Source organism: Urocitellus parryii, chromosome 2 (assembly GCF_045843805.1).
Source record: "Urocitellus parryii isolate mUroPar1 chromosome 2, mUroPar1.hap1, whole genome shotgun sequence".
Taxonomy (NCBI): domain Eukaryota; kingdom Metazoa; phylum Chordata; class Mammalia; order Rodentia; family Sciuridae; genus Urocitellus; species Urocitellus parryii.
In genome coordinates, this window is record NC_135532.1 from 157,808,508 (window position 1) to 157,830,034 (window position 21,527).

Below are 21,527 nucleotides of genomic sequence, written 5' to 3' on the forward strand. Positions count from 1 at the left end.
CTCCTTGGCACATACCCAAAGACTTGAAATCAGCATAGTATAGTGCCTCGGCCACATCAATGTTTATAACAGCTCAATCCATAATAGCTAAGCTATGGAGCCAACCTAGGTGCCCTTCTACAGATGAATGGATAAAGAAAATGTGGCATATACACAGTGTAGTATTACTGAACCATAAGAAGGTTCGCATCTGTTAGTAAATGGATGAAACGGAGATTATGCTAAGTGAAATAAGCCACTCTCCCAAAACTAAAGGCTAAATATTTTCTCTCATAAGCAGATGCTAACTCACTCATAGGTGGGCAGTGAGTCGGGAGGTGAGTTTCACTAGATTGGATAGGGAATGGGAGAAGGGAGGTGGAATGGAAATGGGAAAGACAATAGAATGAATCAGATATAACTTTCCTATATTCATGTGTGAATACATGACCAGTATAATTCCACATCATGTACAATCACAAAAGTGGGAAGTTATACTCCATGTACGTATGATTATGTCAAAATACATTCTTTGTCATGTATAACTAAAAAGAATAAAAAATTAAATGTCCCAATTAAAAATTATTTACACATTAAATACATATCAGTATAATTAACAACAAACACATTTCTGAATATGTAGCAAGAATAGAATTTAAACTCTCCTTATGTAAATCATAAGAAATTTATAAGCGATGGGAAGTGTAGTTCAACATACATTTTACAAAAAAAAAAATATATATATACAAACTAATATACCTTACAAACTGTTCTTTAAATTAGTTTTGTTAGATGATGTATTCATTCAACAGCTATTTCCTAATTTTTATACATTATTTCTGATAATTATTCACTGTATTTTTTCCCCCAAATTTAAGTTTCTGCTATTTATCTTACTTCATGTTAAATGCAATAATAATTATTTTAAATTCACTGATTTCTCTTAGGCTACTTTAGAGACAAACTTCTTTGCATCATATCTCTTTTTACTAAATAACTGTTTTCAACATATTAACCTTTCAAAATGTTATTTTAAGAAAGTTTGATTTTAAAACCTAAGTAAGGTCATGTGCCCAGTGTAATGTCATTTCCTTCAGTAACAGACCACATTTACCATGGTAGTCCCATAAATGATACTGCCTAGTGATGTCTTAGCTATCTTAGTTTGTGTAAATATGACCTATGATGTTCTCACAATGAACAAATCACTTAATTATGTATTTATCAAAATGTATCCTTGTTAAGTGACATATGACTATAATCACAAATGAGGGTAGACAAGGAAAACAGTAGTTTAGAAAGACAATAATGCAGGTTTCTTAAGAATACTCTAATGTAAGAAAGAAAGCTTTAAGCAATAAAAGCCAAAAACAGAAAGTAAAAGTTTAAAAAAATTTCTAATTCAAAACACCAAATAAAACATGCATCAAATTATGATCTTTACTAAATTATTAACTAAATAAGAATTTCCCATTGTTTTGGAGTCACAAGTAACCTTCTTTAACCACCCCCCTCCAATACATAAATACACCCAAATTATCATTATTACAAATTCCAAAATGCCATGATGTCTATATACTAAGATTCACAGTTTCTGGACTTATTTTTCCACCACTTAAACTGTGAATCATTGCTATCATATGAGAGTGTTTGTTCAACTCTTCTTGTTGAAGTTTCACCAAATTTTCTTTTTCTTCCAAACGACCTTCTAATTGAGCCTTTTGAACCTCTAGAGAGGAAGCCTATGGAATTGGGGATTGGGGTAGGAGAAAATGAAAAATTGAGAAGAAAAATAGCTTAGTATGATTTCTCTTTAGGTATTTTAAGATCCTTTATTTTTCATTTGTGTGTAAGACAACCATTTCAAGATAACTATATAATGTGTATTATATTGCAGTTAGCCAAATTATATGGTAAAGGTAAGTAATAATATAATGTAAATTAGGAAGATACTTTCAAATTATCTTTTTAAGTCAATAGCTAGCAGCTAAGGTTTTGCAGAAACTACTATATACTACTACATTAAAAATTACTAAAAAATGCATTAAGGCAGACAACAAAAAATGTAAAAGTGGTATTAAATTTTATGTCTCTCCTATTACTCATGGTTTATAATAACTGGTAGCTTAATTGGCCAGAGAGAATAATTCATGGCTAACACTCAAGTTGGGTGACCATAAAATAGAAAGAGCATTATTTTTATTTTTGGAATATTTATGACCATGATTCTGTTACTTCAGACTTCATTTTTTCATTTTTAAATTACATGTATTAATATTAAAGTATTAAAACAACATTTGTTAATCTGAAGAAAATTAAGAAAAAATGTTTGTGTCCTTTGCAAATTACAAAGTTCTAAACAGCTATGAAGGATGATTATAAGCAGAAATATAAGTACTTGCATATGACATCAAGAACCAAGAATCCCTTTCTATATTTTTTGAACACTTGAAAGCTGTAAGTGCTGGTAATGCAGTATACATTCAATAAATGTTTGATGATTTTATGAAAAACAGTGTTAGAGAGCTCTCATAACAAGTGACAAATGGCTTTGAAATCCTAATATCTTTTAAACAAAATTACAAATAAAACAGAACATAAATTTATCCAAATTTATCCTTTTCAAATGCAAACGAGTCTTACCTTAATGCTCAACTCTTTTCTTATCTGTTCTGTTCTGTTTAATTCTTTCCTAAGGATATCAATGGATTCTTCCTTATCTTCCCTTTCCTTTTGTAAGACTTTAATCTTTTCTTCTTGTGCTTTTGTTTTTTGATGCAAATCTTAAAACAAACAAACACCAGCTATGTATTCATTTATTTATTCATTGGTCTTATACTGATATTACCTTAAAAAACATTAGTAACTATTATGAAAGCAAAAAAAAAAAAAAAAAAACACAAAACACAAAAAACAAAAAAACAAAGCAATGAGTAAGATATAGAGATATCTTGCTGGGGCTGGGGCTCAACTGCAAAGTGCTCGCCTAACATGTATGAGGCCCTGGGTTTGATCCTAAGCACTACATAAAAATAAATAAAATATTGTGTCCAACTACAATTATTAAAAAAAAAAGAGAGAGAGATCTTGCTGCAAATACATGTTTTTACAGAATTTGCTGATTAGAAATTACCATGAAACTCTTCCACTATGTGAGTATAATACAGATATTACCAAGTATTCATTCCATTCCCTGTTTCCTCTGTTATGAATATAAATATAGTATACATCAAAGACAGGAAGAACAACTCTTAAGAGCATAAGGGTTAGGAGAAAAAACAGTGGGAAGAAAACCATGAAAAATTATATAGGTATGTTTCTGTGCTCTAAGGCAAGTGAGTTAGAACAAAATGTTTTTATACATCATTTCACAGACGCAGCATTAAGAAACTAGAAGCTAAAAGTTACCTAGCACTGCCACCTGCTGTTATGCCTCTTAAAATTTTTAAAAGGAAATTATTTCTTGTACCCCTAGATTTAATAAAATATATATATATACATTGTCTTTTCAACTTGGATCAAGCTAAGGAAACTACTTCTATGAAATATTACAAAAAGAAAAGGGAAGTTGTGAGTCTCACTTAAGGTTTAAAAAAGTTGAGAAGTAAAAAGTAATTAAAAAGTAAAAGAAGCCACACATGCATTTCTTCCAATGCAAAACATGCTAAAAATAGGCAATGTATTAAACAAGAAGTTACTTACTTGCTAATTTACATTCTCTATCTACTAACTGGTTTTGGACTTCTTTTCTCTGTTCTTCTTTTTCTAGCAATTGGGTAATAGTTCTGAAGTTAAAAAAAGAAAAACCATTGGACCACATTATTTGTGACATTTTGTTCCCAAGTATTTCTTTTCTTTTTTTTTAATTATTGGTTGTTCAAAACATTACAAAACTCTTGACATATCATATTTCATATATTTGATTCAAGTGGATTATGAACTCATATACAGATTGCAGAATCACATTGGTTAGAAATCCACGTTTTTACATACTGCCATACTAGTGTCTGTTGTATTCAGCTGCCCTTCCTATCCCCCCCTCCCCTCCCCTCTCTCTACCCCATCTATCTTAACTCATTTTTCTCTCTTTTTTTTCCCTTTCCCCTCACTTCCTCTTATATGTAATTTTGTATAACAATGAGGGTCTCCTTCCATTTCCATGCAATTTCCCTTCTCTCTTCCTTTTGTTCCCAAGTATTTCACAAGAAAATATCACAAGAACCATAATTACTTGTGAAATCTGCCAAATATATATTTTTCTTTTGTAAAATCCCAACTAGAATATATAAGATATTAGAATAAAGAAATTTTACTTTTCATTTTGTTGCTTGAGTGACTCATTCAACTTTTTCACTGTCTCAATTTGTTTATTCAGGGAATCACATGTGATCTCCAAATCTTTATTCTTCTGTTCAGTAGTTTCATTTCTGAAATGACAATGAATTGGTAACTTTATGAAAGAAAACACAATGGAAAAAATAGTACTAATAAGAGGAATGTTATGAACAAACCGATTTTAATGAACTCTAAGATAGTAAAGATATATTCAGGTTGACTGATGTGGTTAAAAATTAATATGAAATAGAAATATGTGAGACAAGCTGGGTGTGGTGGTACATGCCTGTAATCCCAGCAGCTTGGGAGGCTGACGCAGGAGGCAGGAGAATCCCAATTTCAAAGCCAGCCTCAGCAACAGGTAGGCAGCTCAGTGAGACCCTTTCTCTAAATAAAATACAAAATAGGGCTGGGGATGTGGCTTAGTGGTTGAGTGTCCCTGAGTTCAATCCCTAGTACTAAAAAAAGAAAAATGATATGTGAAGAGCTATGTAATGTTTTGAACAACTAATAATAATAATAATAAAAAAGAAAACAAGAAATATGTAAGACATTAGCCTTATTTTATGGATATAGTGTCAGTTTACCTACTAAAAGTTTTAGTTACTTACTAAGCCACTAAAGAAGTTTTATTTTTGGTGGACATAAGCAGGTCACAGTAAAAAGATTAAAACAAACAACTAAAAAACCCTAATCAACAAAAATGGGTGCCACTGGCCAAATGTGGCCAACAGAAATATTTCATCTGTGGTAACCACCTATTAAAACCCTTCTCTCTCTGTGAGAACTATTTCTTTTCCTCTTGCTTGAATCTTACTCTTTCACACTCAAAAAAAAAGAATAAATAAATAAATAAAGACTTCATCTATCACACAGTATACGAATTTGAATACTTTTATTGAATTTGAATACCTTCAGATATTCCTGATAATTAAAATGAACACTCCCTAACAATTAGCTTCCCTTTATTACCTACCTACATGGCAACTGAAATTTTACTTTTGGTGGCCACAAGTAGGTCCCAGAAACCATGTATTTCTTTTGGACCACAGCTTACATCCTTACATGTTAATCTGATTTAACACAGAGTTCATGTTATCAGTGGTGTCTCAAAAGTTGTTGGGGGAAACTACCCTGTTTAGAAATGAATTAGTCACCACAAATATTCTAGATGCTGCTCAACTTCCACTATTTTTATTGATAGACAAATAAACAAATGAACCTTGCAAAGTTAAAAATTTCTACATCTATATTAACACAATTTTAAAATAAGTTAAAAAAAAAGTTCCTCAGAATGTTTTCATTTTTATTGTTTGCTAGAATATACATAATTCCTGGAAATTCAGAAGTTTTAAAAATGGTCTGAAAGTTTGACAAGGGAGGAAAAAAATAATCAAACCTTTTATTAGTAGGAATAAGAATTATATGACTATAGATCTCTAGAAGTTCTTATAGATGAATTGTTGTGTATAACCTTTTTAGATATAAATCTGAAAATATCTGTCAAAATTTTAAAATGCACATACTCCAGTAATTCACCTATAAAACTTATTCTACAGATCTGTAGTCATAAAAGAAAATACATATAATTTAACATCATTAAGAGATGAATTAAACACAACCAAATCTCTCTGCTATTAAGGTTGAAAGTTAGGAAACTACCAACATACAACTATTTTTTGAACTGCAGAAATGACAACTCATATGGTTTGACCTGATGATAACTGTAACAACTAAGTTCATTCAACAATTAATGAGGTGCTTAATTATGTATGAATCAAGCACCATTCTAGGCTTTAGGGATTTTTCAGTGACCAAAAAAACAAAGAAATTTGTTCTTATGGAGCTTACATCCCATATGATTGGTGACTATATGAATAAAAGAAGCAAAGTTAACTGCAAAGAAATAAAGACACCTGTATTCTATTTCCAAATTTACTAATGAGTTTGAGGAAGCAATAGTTCATTTCACCAAGACTCAAGTTTCTTGATAACTACTTATTTTATGGGGTTAGCAAAATATATGAAATGCTTGCAAAAGAATCTTAGTATCACAGAAAAAAAATATAGTGTGTTCATTCTAGGTTGTAACCTTAGACAGAAACCTTATTTACCTCTGAAGAAGTTCCATGTAAGATTTTGTCAGTATTTCATGTTCTTCGGCCACAGTCTCTAACTTCCTATTATGCTGAAAGAGATGCTCGATATCACTTTGGGCTCTTTCTGACTCAACTTGTTGTGATTTCAGTAATACACTAAGTTCTTCATTTTTTCTTTCAACTTCTCTTAACATACCAGCAAGTGTTCGTGCCTTAAAAGAAAAAAGCAGACTATCATTTATATATAACTATGCATCATCCATAACATTTCAGTTAACAAATCACGTGTACAATGAGGTCCATTAAGAATTTATACATAGCAATTCACCTATAAGAACTTATTCTAGAGATCTATAGTCATATATCTTAGTGCATATAACTTAAGGTCATTAAGAGATGAATTAAATACCAACACCAAATCTCTGTACTATTATGTTAAATGATATGAAATTGCCAATATACAACTACTTTTGACCTGCAGAAATGAAAAAAATGACATGGTTCAACCTAATACTAATTGTGACAACTAAGTTCATTCAATGATTATATTGCTTAGCTATCCATGATTTAAAAGATTCACCCAGTATCAAATAAGTCAGTATCTACTGACTATAGAGAGTTACATTAATCATATATACTTATTACTTAACTGAATTTTTAATAAATAAGACATAGGGTGAGTATTCCTATCCCCAATGCTTGGAATAAAAGTGTTTCAGATTTCAGATTCTTCAGAATTCTGGATTATGTGTATATACATAATGAAGTATCTTGGGGATAGAGCTCTATCTAAACACAAAATTCATTTCTTTCAAATACACCTTACATAGATACTCTGAAGGCAATTTTATAGAATATGTTAACAATTTTGTAAACAAAACAAAAAATTTCATGGTAAGAAATTTTCCTTTGGATTTTGAAGTGTTTTGGATTTCAAAATTTTGCATTAGGAATGTTCAACTGTGTTATTATAGTTTTATATTTAGTAAGTCATTCTCATAAAAACAATTTCAGATGACCAGGCTAAAGGAAATGAACAAAAATTTAACATAAAAGTAGCTGTAGGGGCTGGTGTTGTGATTCAGTGGTAGAGTGCTTGCCTAGCACTTGTGAGGCGCTGGGTTCGATACTCAGTACCACACTAAAATAAATAAACAAACAAATAAATAAAAGTAGTTTTAGCTATAATTAAAGGTTAGCCATTAAAAATAAACTACTAGTTGCATACGTCAGTTCTTCCATTTCATGTAAGAATTAAGAATAAGACCTTAGTTACATCACAGATCCTTAATACTTAAAATTAAGGTGGCATACTCAAGAACATAGCAATATTTAATAAGTGACATGAAACATTAAAGGATAAAAGTAACTAAAATGAGAAATGGATTATCCCTACCCTTCTAGCCTTAAAAATACTACTTATTTTCAAATGCCAAATAAAAACCTACATCCTACTCTTGTTTTTATGACGTAGACTATAAAAAAGTAATATCAATTACTGTTGTTTTTATGAGAAACATTTCTAGTACATGAATAAAATATTAAATTTTCTTTTTTAATCTTTATTTACCTATTTATTTATTTATATGTGGTGCTGAGGATGGAATCCAGTGCCTCACACATGCCAGGCAAGTGTGCTACCACTGAGCGACAGACCCAACCCCAAATATTAAATTTTCTAATAAAATGCAAGACATGTCCAATAGACATAGAATATAAGAATGCACTAGGAGAAAAGATGGAAAGAAATTATTTCAATATCATTAATTTTTTAAATTGATACTTAAGTTCAATATGTCTCACTGCTTTTACTGCCTTTAAAAATCCAAGCAACTTTATCATATCATAATTCATTACAAATAAAATTAAATTGGGTAGATTTGTTTGTGACTGATGGGAATTTCATATTACTGAATTAAACTCAGACCTATAAGGTATACATCTTATATATATTTGTACATAGCCAGTATCAATCTTACCAAGCATCTACCATATGCTAAATATGTGCTATGTATGGCTTAGAGATGCACAAAATTTCCAATGTCCCAAGTAAGGGGAAGATAACAGTATTTGCACATAATGTGAGAAACATTATTAAGCACAGCATTGACACACAGTAAAAGAACAGGCAAACACATGAATGGGTTGGAAAAGATCATAGCAGAATTCTGGGAAATAGAGGTATTTAAATTGCAATCTGAAGACTATAAGGAGTCAGGCAAAGAAAGACAAGTTGTTCTAGACAGGAGACAGAAATTAAAAAGATAAGGAAACACAAAAGTATGGCAAGTTTTAGAAAATGCAAAGTAGTCTAATATGGTTGACTTCACTAAATAAGAAGCACTAGATATGGATTAGGAAGTAGTTGTAATCCACATATGCTACACTAAGAACAATCAATGATATTCTGAGAGCAATGGCAGCTACTGTGAAGGATATTCAGCACAGAAGGGATAATCATATTATTGCTTCAGAGATCTCTAGGGGTGGGGTGAAGAAGGGCAGAACCAAACATAGGAACCAACTTTGGCTTTAGTATAGAGGGTGGCTAAAAATAGAGTACTAGACTCATGCAGGAGGACTCATTAGAGGTTCTGTTGTGACTCTTCCTATGAAAAAGAAAAAGGAATTGACCTATAGTAAACAGAATTAGGAACAGACATAAGGCAGAAGAGTGTAATTTTTAGGAGGTAGAATCAACAGGACTTGGTGAATAATTATAGGATGTAAACTGTAAATTTTAGATATCTTACTTGGAAACAGAACAGCGGTGGGAATACATAAGAAAAAGTTTATGGTTTTTTAAAATAATTTTTAAAGTTGTAGATGGACACAATTCCTTTATTTTAATTATGTATTTGTATGTGGTGCTGAGGATTGAACCCAGTGCCTCACAGGTGCAAGGCAAGCACTCTACCACTTAGCCACAACCCCAGCCCAAGAAAAACGTTTTTTAAAGGGAAAGGTGATTAATTCACTACTAGTTATGATGGGTTTTAAGTATTTGCTGTACATTTAAATGTAGCTGTATAGGAAGCTCTAAATGTAGCACAGGAAAAAAAAATCTGTGCTTGCCATAAATTGGGAACACTAACATTTTAATAATGGTTAAAACCAAAAAATACATAAAGAATATCAATTAGATAGAAAACAAAATCAAAAGATAGACTTAACCATAATTAAAGGGAAGAAAGTTTCAAAGTGGAGTAGATGCATCAAATCCTCAGGAAAATACATTTTGATTATAGTAATAAAAATATAATATCGTGCATATGATTTACTTCATTCATTAAATTTTCTACTAATCAGACGCATCTTTATATCTGCACATACCTCTGTTTCAGCTTGAGTTCTTTGACAGCGATACTGAGCAATCAGTCTATCAGCTTGTGCGAGAGCTAGAGCTTTGGCTTCCAAGAGATCTTGTAATCTGCTTTCTTTGGACTGTTACAAAAACATCATTAATTTTTATCAAATTCCAAAACAACTATTAAAACTTTTCAGAAATAGTTAAAATAAACTTATACTCACAGCTAATGTGGAGAGTTTCATCTCATAAACATCCATTATATCAGATATTCTCACATCATTTATCTGATCCTTGACCTAAGTTTTTAGATTCAAAATCAGAAAATTGTTAACATGACAAAAATCATAAAATAAATTCCTACTTTGCAATTAAATCATTAAAACTTAATGATGAATAACAAAGAAAAATAAAAGAATGTTATACATCAGATGCTCGCTCTGGCAGCACATTTACTAAAATAGGACTCCTTTGGTGCAAGAATTAAAATCAAGAATCAATAAATGGGATAGATTCAAACTAAAAAGTTTCTTCTCAGCAAAAGACACAATCTGTGAGGTGAATAGACAGCCTACATCTTGAGAGCAAATCTTTACCCCTCACACATCAGATATAGTACTAATTTCTAGTGTATATAAAGAAATAAAAAAAACTAAGCACCAAAAAAACAAATAACCCAATCAATAAATGGGCCAAGAACATGAACAGACACTTCTCAGAAGAGGATATACAATCAATCAACAAAAATTAAAAAGTTCATCATCACTAGCAATTAGAGAAATGGAAATCAAAACTACCCTAAGTTTTCATCTCACTCCAGTCAGAATGGCAGCTATTATGAAGATAAACAACAATAAAGCATGTGGGGAAAAAGATATACTCATACACTGCTGGGGGGACTGCAAATTGGTGCAGCCAATGTGGAAAGCAGTATGGAGATTTCTTGGAAAACTGGGAATGGAACCATAATTTGACCCGGCTATCCCTCTCCTTAATCTATACCCAAAGGACTTAAAAACAGCATACTACAGGGACATAGCCACATCAATGTTTATAGCAGCACAATTCACAATAGCTAAACTGTGGAACCAACCTAGTTGCCCCTCAGTAGATAAATGGATTAAAAAAAAAAGTGGCATATATACACAATGGAATATTACTCAGCAATAAAAGAAAATAAAATCATGGCATTAACAGGTAAATGGATGGCGTGCGTTGGAGATAATGCTAAATGAAGTTAGCCAATCCCAAAAAAACAAATGCCAAATGTTTTCTCTGATATAAGGAGGCTGATTCATAGTTGGGTAGGGAGGGGGAGCATGGGAGGAACAGAGGAACTCTAGATAGGGCAGAGGGGTGGGAGGGGAAGGGAGGGGCATGGGGTTAGAAATGATGGTGGAATGTGATGGACATTAATATCCAAACTACATGTATGAAGAAACGAATTGGTGTGAATACACTTTGTATACAATCAGAGATATGAAAAATTGTGGTATACATATGTAATAAGAATTATAATGCATTCTGCTATCATATATAAGTTAAAATTAAAAAAAAATTTACATAAGGTGGGTCACAAATATTCACTAACCTGGTGGGGGGTAAGGAGGAAGAGAAAGAGGAAAGATTTGATAAGCTTATAGCAACTTTAAAACTACTTCTTAAGCTGGCTGGATGGTAGAAAGGGGACTAGGAAGGACTGATAATTGTGTTAATAAAGGCTAAAATTTTATGACTGATTTCTGTTCCTTTCCTTTCAAAATTTCCACAATAATATACTTTTTATGTCAAAAGAAAGTTTCAGTGATGAAATGAACATTTAAGGTTATTTAAATAAATGTTATCATTGGAGGTAATTTTTAGCTGGGAGATACCAGGCATCATCCCATTTAATATTGGTATCACTCACCATTACTCCAGATTGAAGTTTCTCTATTAATTCCTCAATGTTCAACCCAGGAACATTATCTTTCAAAAGGGGAGGTGTTAAACACTTTACTGATGTTGGAAAACTGTGACTTAATGATTGAAAAGGCATTCTTCTGGGCATATGTTCTGTTTCCTGTTGTCTATATGCATTATTTGCTGCTATACTTTCTCCAAGTCTGAATGAGAGTAAAAAAGAAAACAAAGTAATAACAAAATAAAGTTTAAAAAAGTGCATAATTAGGGAATCTTTTAGACTTTTTTTTCCAAAATATTTATTTTTTTGTAGTTGTACACAATAACTTTTATTTTATTTATTTTTAATGTGGTGCTGAGGATCGAACCCAGGCCTTGCACATATGAGGCGAGCGCTCTACCGCCAAGCCTTAACCCCAGCCCCTAGAATGGGTCTTTTTGAATAGAAATCTTTAAATCTTCTCAAAATAATATTGGAAAGCATGAAAAAACGGGTTTTGGGAAATGTCCTAAATTTACTAAAGAACTTACTTTTTCACTTAAATCCTTCATTGTAACAAATCCATCTTTGGTTTGGAGGTATTGCAGAACTAGTTTGTGAGTGTGCATTATTTGCAATTTTACAAAATTATTGGTAGTGTTCAAAGCAACCTTTATGCCATGAGAGAGATCACCTGGCCTTTATGTCCTTGATTTTTTTTTTAAACTCTGTTCTCACCAACCTGACTTCCATCCTGCCCACTTAAAAGCCCATCTTGTTCCCATCTCAAGGCTTTGTATGAGCTCCTCAGATAGGTCTTTGCTAATGCCCTATGCAATATTAATATTAAGCACCTCTCCTTCCCATAACAAAATGTACAAAATGAACTCACCCTCACTTTTAAATATTCTCCACTGACTATACTGTAAATTTATGACAGCAGGAACATAGTCAATTTACTGCTGCGGTCATAATGTCCAGAAAAGCGAATGACACACAGTCATAACCCTTACCAAATGTTTGTTAAAGGTTAATAAATAAGCATATACAGAAAAATCTACTTACTTATCCATCCTATAAATTCACCTTATTGAATTGCCCAAGATAATATCAAATAAGAACACTAAACAGTAAACATAAATGAATGTTTTGAGAAAAGTATCTATAATACAAGACAAGGATGGTCAAAATAGTGAAAATGGTAATGAAAACCTCATGTACAGAGGCAGAGGTTCAGATGCCCATGTTCATTGTGGATGCAGTCTTCCCTCTGAAGCTTGAGAAATTTTTAAATATTAACACTATTAAAGCAATCAAGCAAACACCAAATGGAGCTGCTACATTTATAGACCATTTATATCTTGTTAACTTTAGAAGCTTCCTGTATGACCATTTATTTGATGACCTTTAGTAGACATTTTGATGGCAACCATTTAGTTTACAGAGAACTACTCCCAACACAACAATTTGAAATTTTTTTAAACATCATTGCAAGTATTCTTTTTTGTTATTTAAAATTGGTGAGCATAGAGAAAAAAATCTTGCCTGGCCAGTGTCTATTCCATTTTCTGATAAAAGCACAGAATTTTTCACCAGGAACCTTTACAGCAAGCTTATCCAAATAACTTTTAATCCATGTAGTTTTCACAGCTAACCCCTTCTGGTCAAGGATAGTTATGCTTATACTATTCACTTAAAACAACTAGAAAGGAAAAGTTCTTCCTATAAAGGAACTAATATGGTAGGATCCAAGTGTAAAAAGAATCCTGAACCTACTACATTTTTAAAAACAGGCAGTAAGAGACAAAGAAGGATGGTATCTGGATAACATCTTTTACTTCATGGATCTAGTGTTCCCATGATTGAGTACATGTCTGGCCCTTTCAGTTGTAGGAATCAAAATTTTATTTTAATCGAATGAAAAATTACTGATAATCACAAAATCTTCAATTCAGTAATCTATTCATATTAAGCATTACTGCACAAATAGTAATCATTTCAATAGCATAAGAGATACATTGCAAATAACCGTAACTCACACCAATGCAGGAAAGTCTGGCAGTGGAGCAGCTTCCAATAATATTCCCAATCCAGATTGTACTTGTTCTCTATTATCTGACGTTAAAGCAAAAGCCAAAGGAGTAATCAAACGAGGATCCTAAACAAATCAGAAACCAGAAAATGAGAGGCAGAAAGAATATGTCAGGTCTTTAGAGCAAAGTGGCAAATTCTAAAATGTCTCTATTTAATGTCTGAATGCATTAATGGACTTTACTTGTTTATAGCTATTTACACTGTTATGCAATCAATATGAACACTAGCTTAAAAATTTAGCAAAAGTTTGGGATGCTTTCAATTATGTCTATGAAAATTACATCTTAAATATTTTGATGAATTTAAAATATCATTCACACCTTACTAATGTTTAGAATCACTGTTTACTTTTTCTAATTACCATTTAATGAAAGAAAAAAATGGCTAATAATGTCCAAATTGGCAGTTATCAATTAAAAATAACTACCATTTAATGAAAGAAAAAAATGGTAATAGTGTCCAAATTGGCAGTTATCAATTAAAAATTCAAATGAACTCAAATCAGAAAATTTAAGTTTAATGACTAAAACAGTATAAAGTATTAGTTCTCTATATTAGTAAATATTTTATATTGGTACTGTCAGCCCCAAATCATCCACTATGAAAAACATCCCCTAAGAACATAAAAATCACATTTTTGGACTCAATTCTTTAAAAGGCACGTTGTTAATAAAGATATTAATATATAAGTCCTTTATACTTAAAACATTCATTAGGTGACTTGTAGGTACTCAAGCATAATTTGTGCTACAGAATTATGGTAACAGCAGGTCTTTAATTACACAACCCTCAATGAATATCTTTCTTTATAATTTCTCCCACAAAGAAGAATCCAGTTTGCAGTTTGGAAAATTTAAATATAGAGAGAGGAAATTACTCACTCAAGCCTACATCAACAATGGGTACAGTCAAACTCTGAATCATTTCTATGCTTTTACACATAATACTCTCAAAAGTGTATAAGTGGACGTGCCTAAAAAGTTTGTTTTGGCTTCTACCCTTTCTATACATTTTAGAGATATCTTTGCTAAGTTACGGTACTAACAATTCAGCATTAACAGTAATAATTAATTAAACATTTTTGCTAAATACCTACAAATGGCAGGTGTTATTAAAATAGACACTATTAAACAAATGTTGATCTAGGCCCCAGAAGATCAGAAATAATAAGAATGAAGTCATTTGTACTAAATGTTACATAATCAAACTGAACTTTGATTTGAGTGTTTTTAAATACAAACAAAAATGACCAATTGCTTTTTGTTTCTTGTTTCTGGATTTTTTAGAACTTTTTCTATCTAGAAAGCCAATCTTCCTTTGCCTAGCTCATGAGAACACTTATTTTACTTGATAGAACGAGATGTTGCCTGATTCTAGAACTGTAAATAAAAGGCCAATTAGATATTTAAACTAATTATGGTATTATTGTCTTCTTTTTTTAAAAAAAAATAGGATTTATTTGAAACAGTTTTAGGTTGACATACAAACTGAACAGTCAGTATATAAAGTTCTCAACCCTACCCCAGTTTCCTTCTTAAAAATGCTTTTAGTTGTGCATTATAATTATGCATAATAGTTAGATTTGGTTTCCTTTTTTAAACAATTTGCCATAGTGTTATTTATTTATTTATTGCAAGGACTGAACAAATGTTAGTAAATTATTCTTTTTTAAAAAATTTTTATTATTAGTTGTTCAAAACATTACATAGTTCTTGACATCATATTTCATACATTTGATTCAAGCGGATTATGAACTCCCATTTTTACCCCATATACAGATTGCAGAATCACATCGGTTACACATCCACTTTTTTACATACTGCCATACTAGTGTCTGTTGTGTTCTGTTGCCTTTCCTATCCTCTACTATTGGTATTATTGTCTTCTGATAACATGTAGAGCTTTTTTCATACACTACCGTTTTGAAATCTGAGTGAGCTATTTTCTGCACTCTTCCTCTAATCTTATTCTTTTTCATAACTGAATTGAGTCCTCTTCTCCTGTTAGCTTTTCATTGCTATGACCAAAAGACCTGATAACAACACTTTAGAAGAGGAAAAGTTTATTATGGATCACAGTTTCAGAGGTTCAGTCCATGGCTAGCTCTGCGCAGAAGGTGAAGCAGAACATCACAGCCAAAAGGTGTGGAAGAGGAAAGTAGCTCAGGATAATGGCAACCAGGAAGCAGAGAAAGTTCTGCTCAGGAGGGACAAAATATAAATCCCAAAGGTATGCTCCCAGTGACCTACCTCCTCCAGTCACACTTTACCTGCCAAACATCACCACCCAATTAATCCATATCAGTGTACAGATATAGCTATGTACCAATTAAGTTAAGGTTCTCAGAACCCAATAATTTACTTTTGAACTTTCTTGCACTGTCTCACACATGAGCTTTTGAGGGACACTTCATATCAACCATAACAGACATTTTCCTGTCCCCTTAATATTCTCATCAACCCTAATCTAAACAAAACAAAACAAAATCTAAAATAAATACCACTTTCCTAATGCCAAGTGAAACACATAAAGAAATCCTCAAGTATGACACAAGAAAAGGATGAAGAGTATTGTTATCACTAACATTCTATACATTTAAATCAGGAGCACTTAATATTCAGTTTTGGGGAAAATATGTAAAATAACAGTATAACGAGAATATCAAAAGTACTGATAAAAGTTAACTTTAAACCGTCTTCTGGTGGCCAATTCTAAAATAAATATCCTTTAAAGATTTAGAATATTAAAACAAATATATTCATTAGACATCAGTTATATATAAATCAACTTCACTGTTTAAGAAGTTTAAACTCACCTGAAGGATTTTGTAGAAGCTTACTTCCATACCAGGAATCAACTGTTTAAGTTTGTTCATCAAATCAAGAGTTTTCAAAATTACATCAGCAGCAAGTTTGCTTTAAACATAAATCATATTTAAATTAGATAACTAAAAAAAATTCTTTGAGCTTATTTCTGTTCATAATTCTAAAGAAAATGAACAAACACCGCCCCCCTCACCTTAAATGGAACTGGAAATTAAATTCAGGGCCTCATGCATCCTAGGCAAGCACTCTAACACTAAGCTACATCACCTGCCCTATATCTTTGTATTTAAAACTCAAGAAGATAAGGAATTACGTCTGCTGATGAGTAAAAATATTAGAGATCAATATTCTTAAAACTCAAGACCCAAAGAGAACAAACTTGCATTAGTAATCTAAGTTTAAACAGTGTTTCTTTTTCTGTTCTCAAATAGCAATATCCTTTAAGCTGTATTGGAATATGACCCATTTAATTCTTAGTTTTGTCACTGGATTATAAAAGGGAGGGTAATCTTAGGTAATTAAGAATACCCAATACAAAGTGAAAGAATTATACTAGGCCATGTTCTCTGCTCCATTCCTCAGAGTATAAAAAGTAACAAAGAGATAATTTTTGTTAGATTATCTTCGTTCATGATGAGGAAGAAGCATAAAAGAATGTCTTCTTACTATCAGTGAAAATCTACCTTTAACCACAACTCCTGACAGGCCAAGAAAAGTTGTCTTTGTTAAAAAACTATCAGCAGTGATTCATTATCTTAAATAAAACTATCCCATTTTCCCCCATACATTTCATTAAACATTATGAACAAAACTCTATGAACAAACTCATTAAACTCTATGAATGAAGATATTAAATAACGATTGAGGCAATATAAAAAAGAATTTCCAGAAAAGGAATGTGCAGGACCCTTAGCTATTCACACATGCACATACCCAAAACCCTAAACAATGATACAAAACCACAGAAGTTAATAATTTTCTTAAGAAGTACACAATCTATAAATTAAATGTTTTTAAACAAATTCATTATGAAAAAATACTTTAATTCTCTGCTATACCTTGAGTTAACTGAACATACACTAAGATGATCTTTAAAGATGAACATCACCATATCTTTGATTTTTATTGCCCTTGATTACTTTGCAATATGAATTTCTTATACTCACCATAACTCAGAATCTGCTACCTTTGTTCCAAACCCCAAGTCAATTTTGCCATATGTAAACTGCTGTTCTATCAGAGTGGTACATTTGATAGTAGTCAGAATTTTTGCAATGTGCATTTTCAAAGTATCATCTCCACACAGAGGTTAAGTTTTGTTAAGACACAAACAAAAAATTCTCAATATACTATATATTTGTGTAGTACTTTATAACAGAATAATTTCACATTAATTATTTATTTGTCACTGCAATCCAGTATAATTACTGTTATATTTCCTCAATGACAGAAAACTGGAACTGAGGGTAGTAAAGTGACTGGTAAGTGGCAAGTGAAGAACTCATATGAAGTTTCTGACTCAAAGATAAAACAGAAAAGATGGGGGCTGGGGTTGTGGCTCAGTGGTGGAGTGCTCACCTAGTACATTCGAGGCCGTGGGTTCGATCCTCAACACCACATAAAAATAAATAAAGTGGAAGTATTGTGTCCAACTACAACTAAAAAAAAATATATATATATATTAAAAAAAAGATGTTTTTCCACCGGATGTACACGTTTTCTTAGCAAAGATCACGTTTCAATAAATATTTATTGAATTAAGGGAAGTTATTTTCTCACATTTTGCATATTGTAAATTACTGTGAATATCTACCACCAAAAAGAGGCTGTTACGATGGCATTCAATGAACAGGCCTGAGTATATCAATTGCAAATATCTATAAAGTCAAGCAGAATAAACATGAATCTGTAAAGCAGTGGTTCTCAAATCTGGTGGCATATTATAATCCCCTAGACTGATGAATCAAACAAACAAACAAAAAGTCAACACACAGAACATACAATCTCCACTAATCCTAAGGTTTCAAAATTACTTTCATTACATCAGATTCACTGGAAGGTTCCTATGTCTAAATTTTTTTGTTTCTCAAATAATTCTAATACCAAACCAGAGTGCTGTAAAAAGTTGAGTATATTCTGGTTCCTCTATACAGCAAGAAACTTGACCAGGTGAATTAAGAGATCTGGTTAGATTTGCTTATGGGGGAGAGGGTATTAATTAAATATTTTAAAATGGGATTTGCAATTAATTAGCAACTCAGAATTAACTATATAGAAAAAGCAAACACAGGAAAGAACTAAAAATGAAGTTAGAAGTGAAACTAATTGTACTTAAGGTTTTCTTTTAAAATAAAGTTCTGTTGATAACACTTATTGATGGACCTTTATTTTTATTTATTTGTATGCGGTACTGAGAATCGAACCAGTGCCTCAAGTATGCTAGGCAAGTGTGCTACCGCTGAGCCACAACCCCAGCCCAAAGGCTTTTATTTTTAAAACACACAATTAAAAAAAAAAAAAAAGAAAGAAAGAAAAGCTGGGCTAAAATCATGACAACTACATAAATATTTATTACTGATATACTCCACTAAAGACTGGCAGGACTTACACAGGGGTAACAATTAGAATTAAAAGCAAAAGACATAAGATAATCTTAGAATGCATCTCTAAATCTCAATTTATAATACAAATGCTTTCAAATTAAGATTAGAAAGCATTTATTAAAATGCACTTTAGTTTAAACATTTTACACAGAAAAGAGGGAAAGTATATATAACTTCTTAGAGACTTTTTATTGTAACTTTTTAAAATTTTCAGTTTTAATATTTCTGAACAGAGATGATCATTGGAAGTGACAAAATACAAAGACAAAATGTAATAAATGAAGTACTGGAAAAAAATATCATTTCCATACTTATAACAGCAAAGGATATTTAACAAAACTTCAATGGCCTTAACCATCCTTTCACATTTTTTTCTTAGTAAGGCCTCATCTAGATTTTGTTCTGTGAACTGAAGCTGATCAAGGATTGTAGGCAACAGAAGGGTCACAAAACGATCAGCTGAGGAACAGTTAGCAGTATCTATGGCATCCTAGAAAATTAATAGTCAACAATGATTAAAAATAAAGATGAAATACAGAGTATAAAAACAGTCATCATCCAGCTGTCACAGTCTCTTTAGATGTCTTATTTACTTTAATACTTCCTTGACTTGAATCTCCTGTTTAAAATTTACCTTTGCATCCCTTTTTGAGGGCCATGATGGCTATTTTTTTCCTCAAAGGGAATAATAAGATTTTGCAAATAAGACATTTTTAAAAGACCTGGTGATTTAAAATTTTTCAAAATAATTTAAGTATTTACTAACCACCCCCCAAATTTGCTAAAAATAATTATAATAAATAATAACAGATTGGTCTTAATGGTTAATAACCATAATTTCCATCAAGAATCTCAAAGGCTTTTTAAAAAATACTCAAACTGTTGAGAATCAAGATCAAGTTAAAATAGGATAATTTGTGCATAATCTTTAATGTATGTAATCACTCACACAAATATTTATTTGTAGTTCAGAAGTATCCACCAATGAGAAAGGAAATGCTTTAGGAAGACAGTGGAATATAAAAAAAAGTAAAAACAGGGAAAACAGTAGAGAATGCTAATTTGCAGAGATAGTAGAATCTATTGACTAAGGTGATTTTTTTCTCATATCCTAAGTGCGTAGCATATAGTCTGGTATGTTCACTCTATCTTATATTCAATTAAATTTCATATTCTATCTTTACAAACTCAACAGCTAATAAGGACAATGAGCAATTTCTACTGAGAAAGACAGAATGTGACTGTTAAAAGTATAACCATACAACAAAACTATACAATTCTCATCAATACCTTTACTTATTAAATAGAAACAAGAATACAGAAGCTATTCAATGAAAAAGGGAAAAGTAATGAATGTGAGTTTGGCTGAAAAAACACTTGGTAGTTGAATACAGCAAGTAATTCTAGAGTGACTGTTTCAGAATAATTTTCCAAAAGTATACAAACAATTGGAAGTTTACTATGAATGTTCTTGAAAACAAAATGTTAAGGGTAATGAAAAGTAGAAAAATCAATTTGTCTATTATTTTATTACCTCAAATATTTCCCTGAACAACTCCAGAGCTAAAACAGAACAGTTTTCTGATCCATCCAATGGTTGGTTCAACCAGCGAAGCAAAGCCACAGTAGGTTCTAAGCACTTAGAACGGCTTCCCAGAATGGTATTGCCAGATGCAGACTGTTCAAACATCATCTGAGTAAGCACATGGCGTAGCTGAGTCACTGAACAGAAGGCAAGAAGTAATTCTAAAACCTGTATAATATAAAGTCTTCATTTAATGTCAATTTCATCGGACTGCATCATACAAAGCATGATGAAGCTAAAACGCCATGTTTTTAAAGAAAATATTCTCAAAGTTAAAAGTGGCTTCCAATTTATCTTTCAGTATTATTTTTCAAATGTGTGATAAGTTTCGGGGCTATAAAGAAATTTGTTAACAGTGCTTACCTCTGATAAGCAGGACTATGAGAACAAAACAGGGAAGGGTGACTTAAACTAATGTTATACTCTTTTTATAGTACTTAAATCATTTTAAAACACAAGCATGTTTTGTTATGACAAAAACTTCAAAAGAATTAATCCTCAGTGTCAAGAATCAGTATAAAGTATACTGTAGGATAAAATAAAAAGTGGCATCTCAAAACCTTAAAACCATATGGATGAGTGTTTCCATACTATTCTTTACATACTTGTTAGCATTATGACCCTTAGCTACCCTACTATACTCAGTTCTCCATTTTGTAAAGTGGGCTATAACCACTACATTTATCACCAGTCTGCTTATTAGCCATCAAGTTAAAATCTATCTTATTTCATGTACTATCAAACTAACAAAAGTTTTTTATTTGCTATCTCTTTGCCTATCTACTACTTTTTAAGTGACATAATCAGGATTTGCATTT

At 31.6% G+C, this 21,527-nt stretch overlaps 1 protein-coding gene across 1 annotated transcript in view; it reads right to left on the bottom strand.

The window, feature by feature from the left end:
• Window positions 1–1,550: 1,550 nt before the first annotated feature.
• The window catches only part of Cip2a (cellular inhibitor of PP2A), a 35,419-nt gene continuing 15,442 nt past the window's right edge, over window positions 1,551–21,527 (bottom strand). Inside the window, exons 9-21 of the mRNA XM_026394950.2 lie at window positions 20,659–20,877; window positions 19,455–19,614; window positions 17,688–17,829; window positions 16,512–16,611; window positions 13,642–13,760; window positions 11,630–11,825; window positions 9,945–10,019; window positions 9,747–9,857; window positions 6,429–6,625; window positions 4,293–4,406; window positions 3,682–3,764; window positions 2,623–2,762; window positions 1,551–1,721 (exon numbers count right to left, since the gene is read on the bottom strand). Of these exons, the coding sequence (XP_026250735.1) occupies window positions 1,551–1,721; window positions 2,623–2,762; window positions 3,682–3,764; window positions 4,293–4,406; window positions 6,429–6,625; window positions 9,747–9,857; window positions 9,945–10,019; window positions 11,630–11,825; window positions 13,642–13,760; window positions 16,512–16,611; window positions 17,688–17,829; window positions 19,455–19,614; window positions 20,659–20,877 (1,827 nt within the window). The remainder of the gene's footprint in view (window positions 1,722–2,622; window positions 2,763–3,681; window positions 3,765–4,292; window positions 4,407–6,428; window positions 6,626–9,746; window positions 9,858–9,944; window positions 10,020–11,629; window positions 11,826–13,641; window positions 13,761–16,511; window positions 16,612–17,687; window positions 17,830–19,454; window positions 19,615–20,658; window positions 20,878–21,527) is intronic.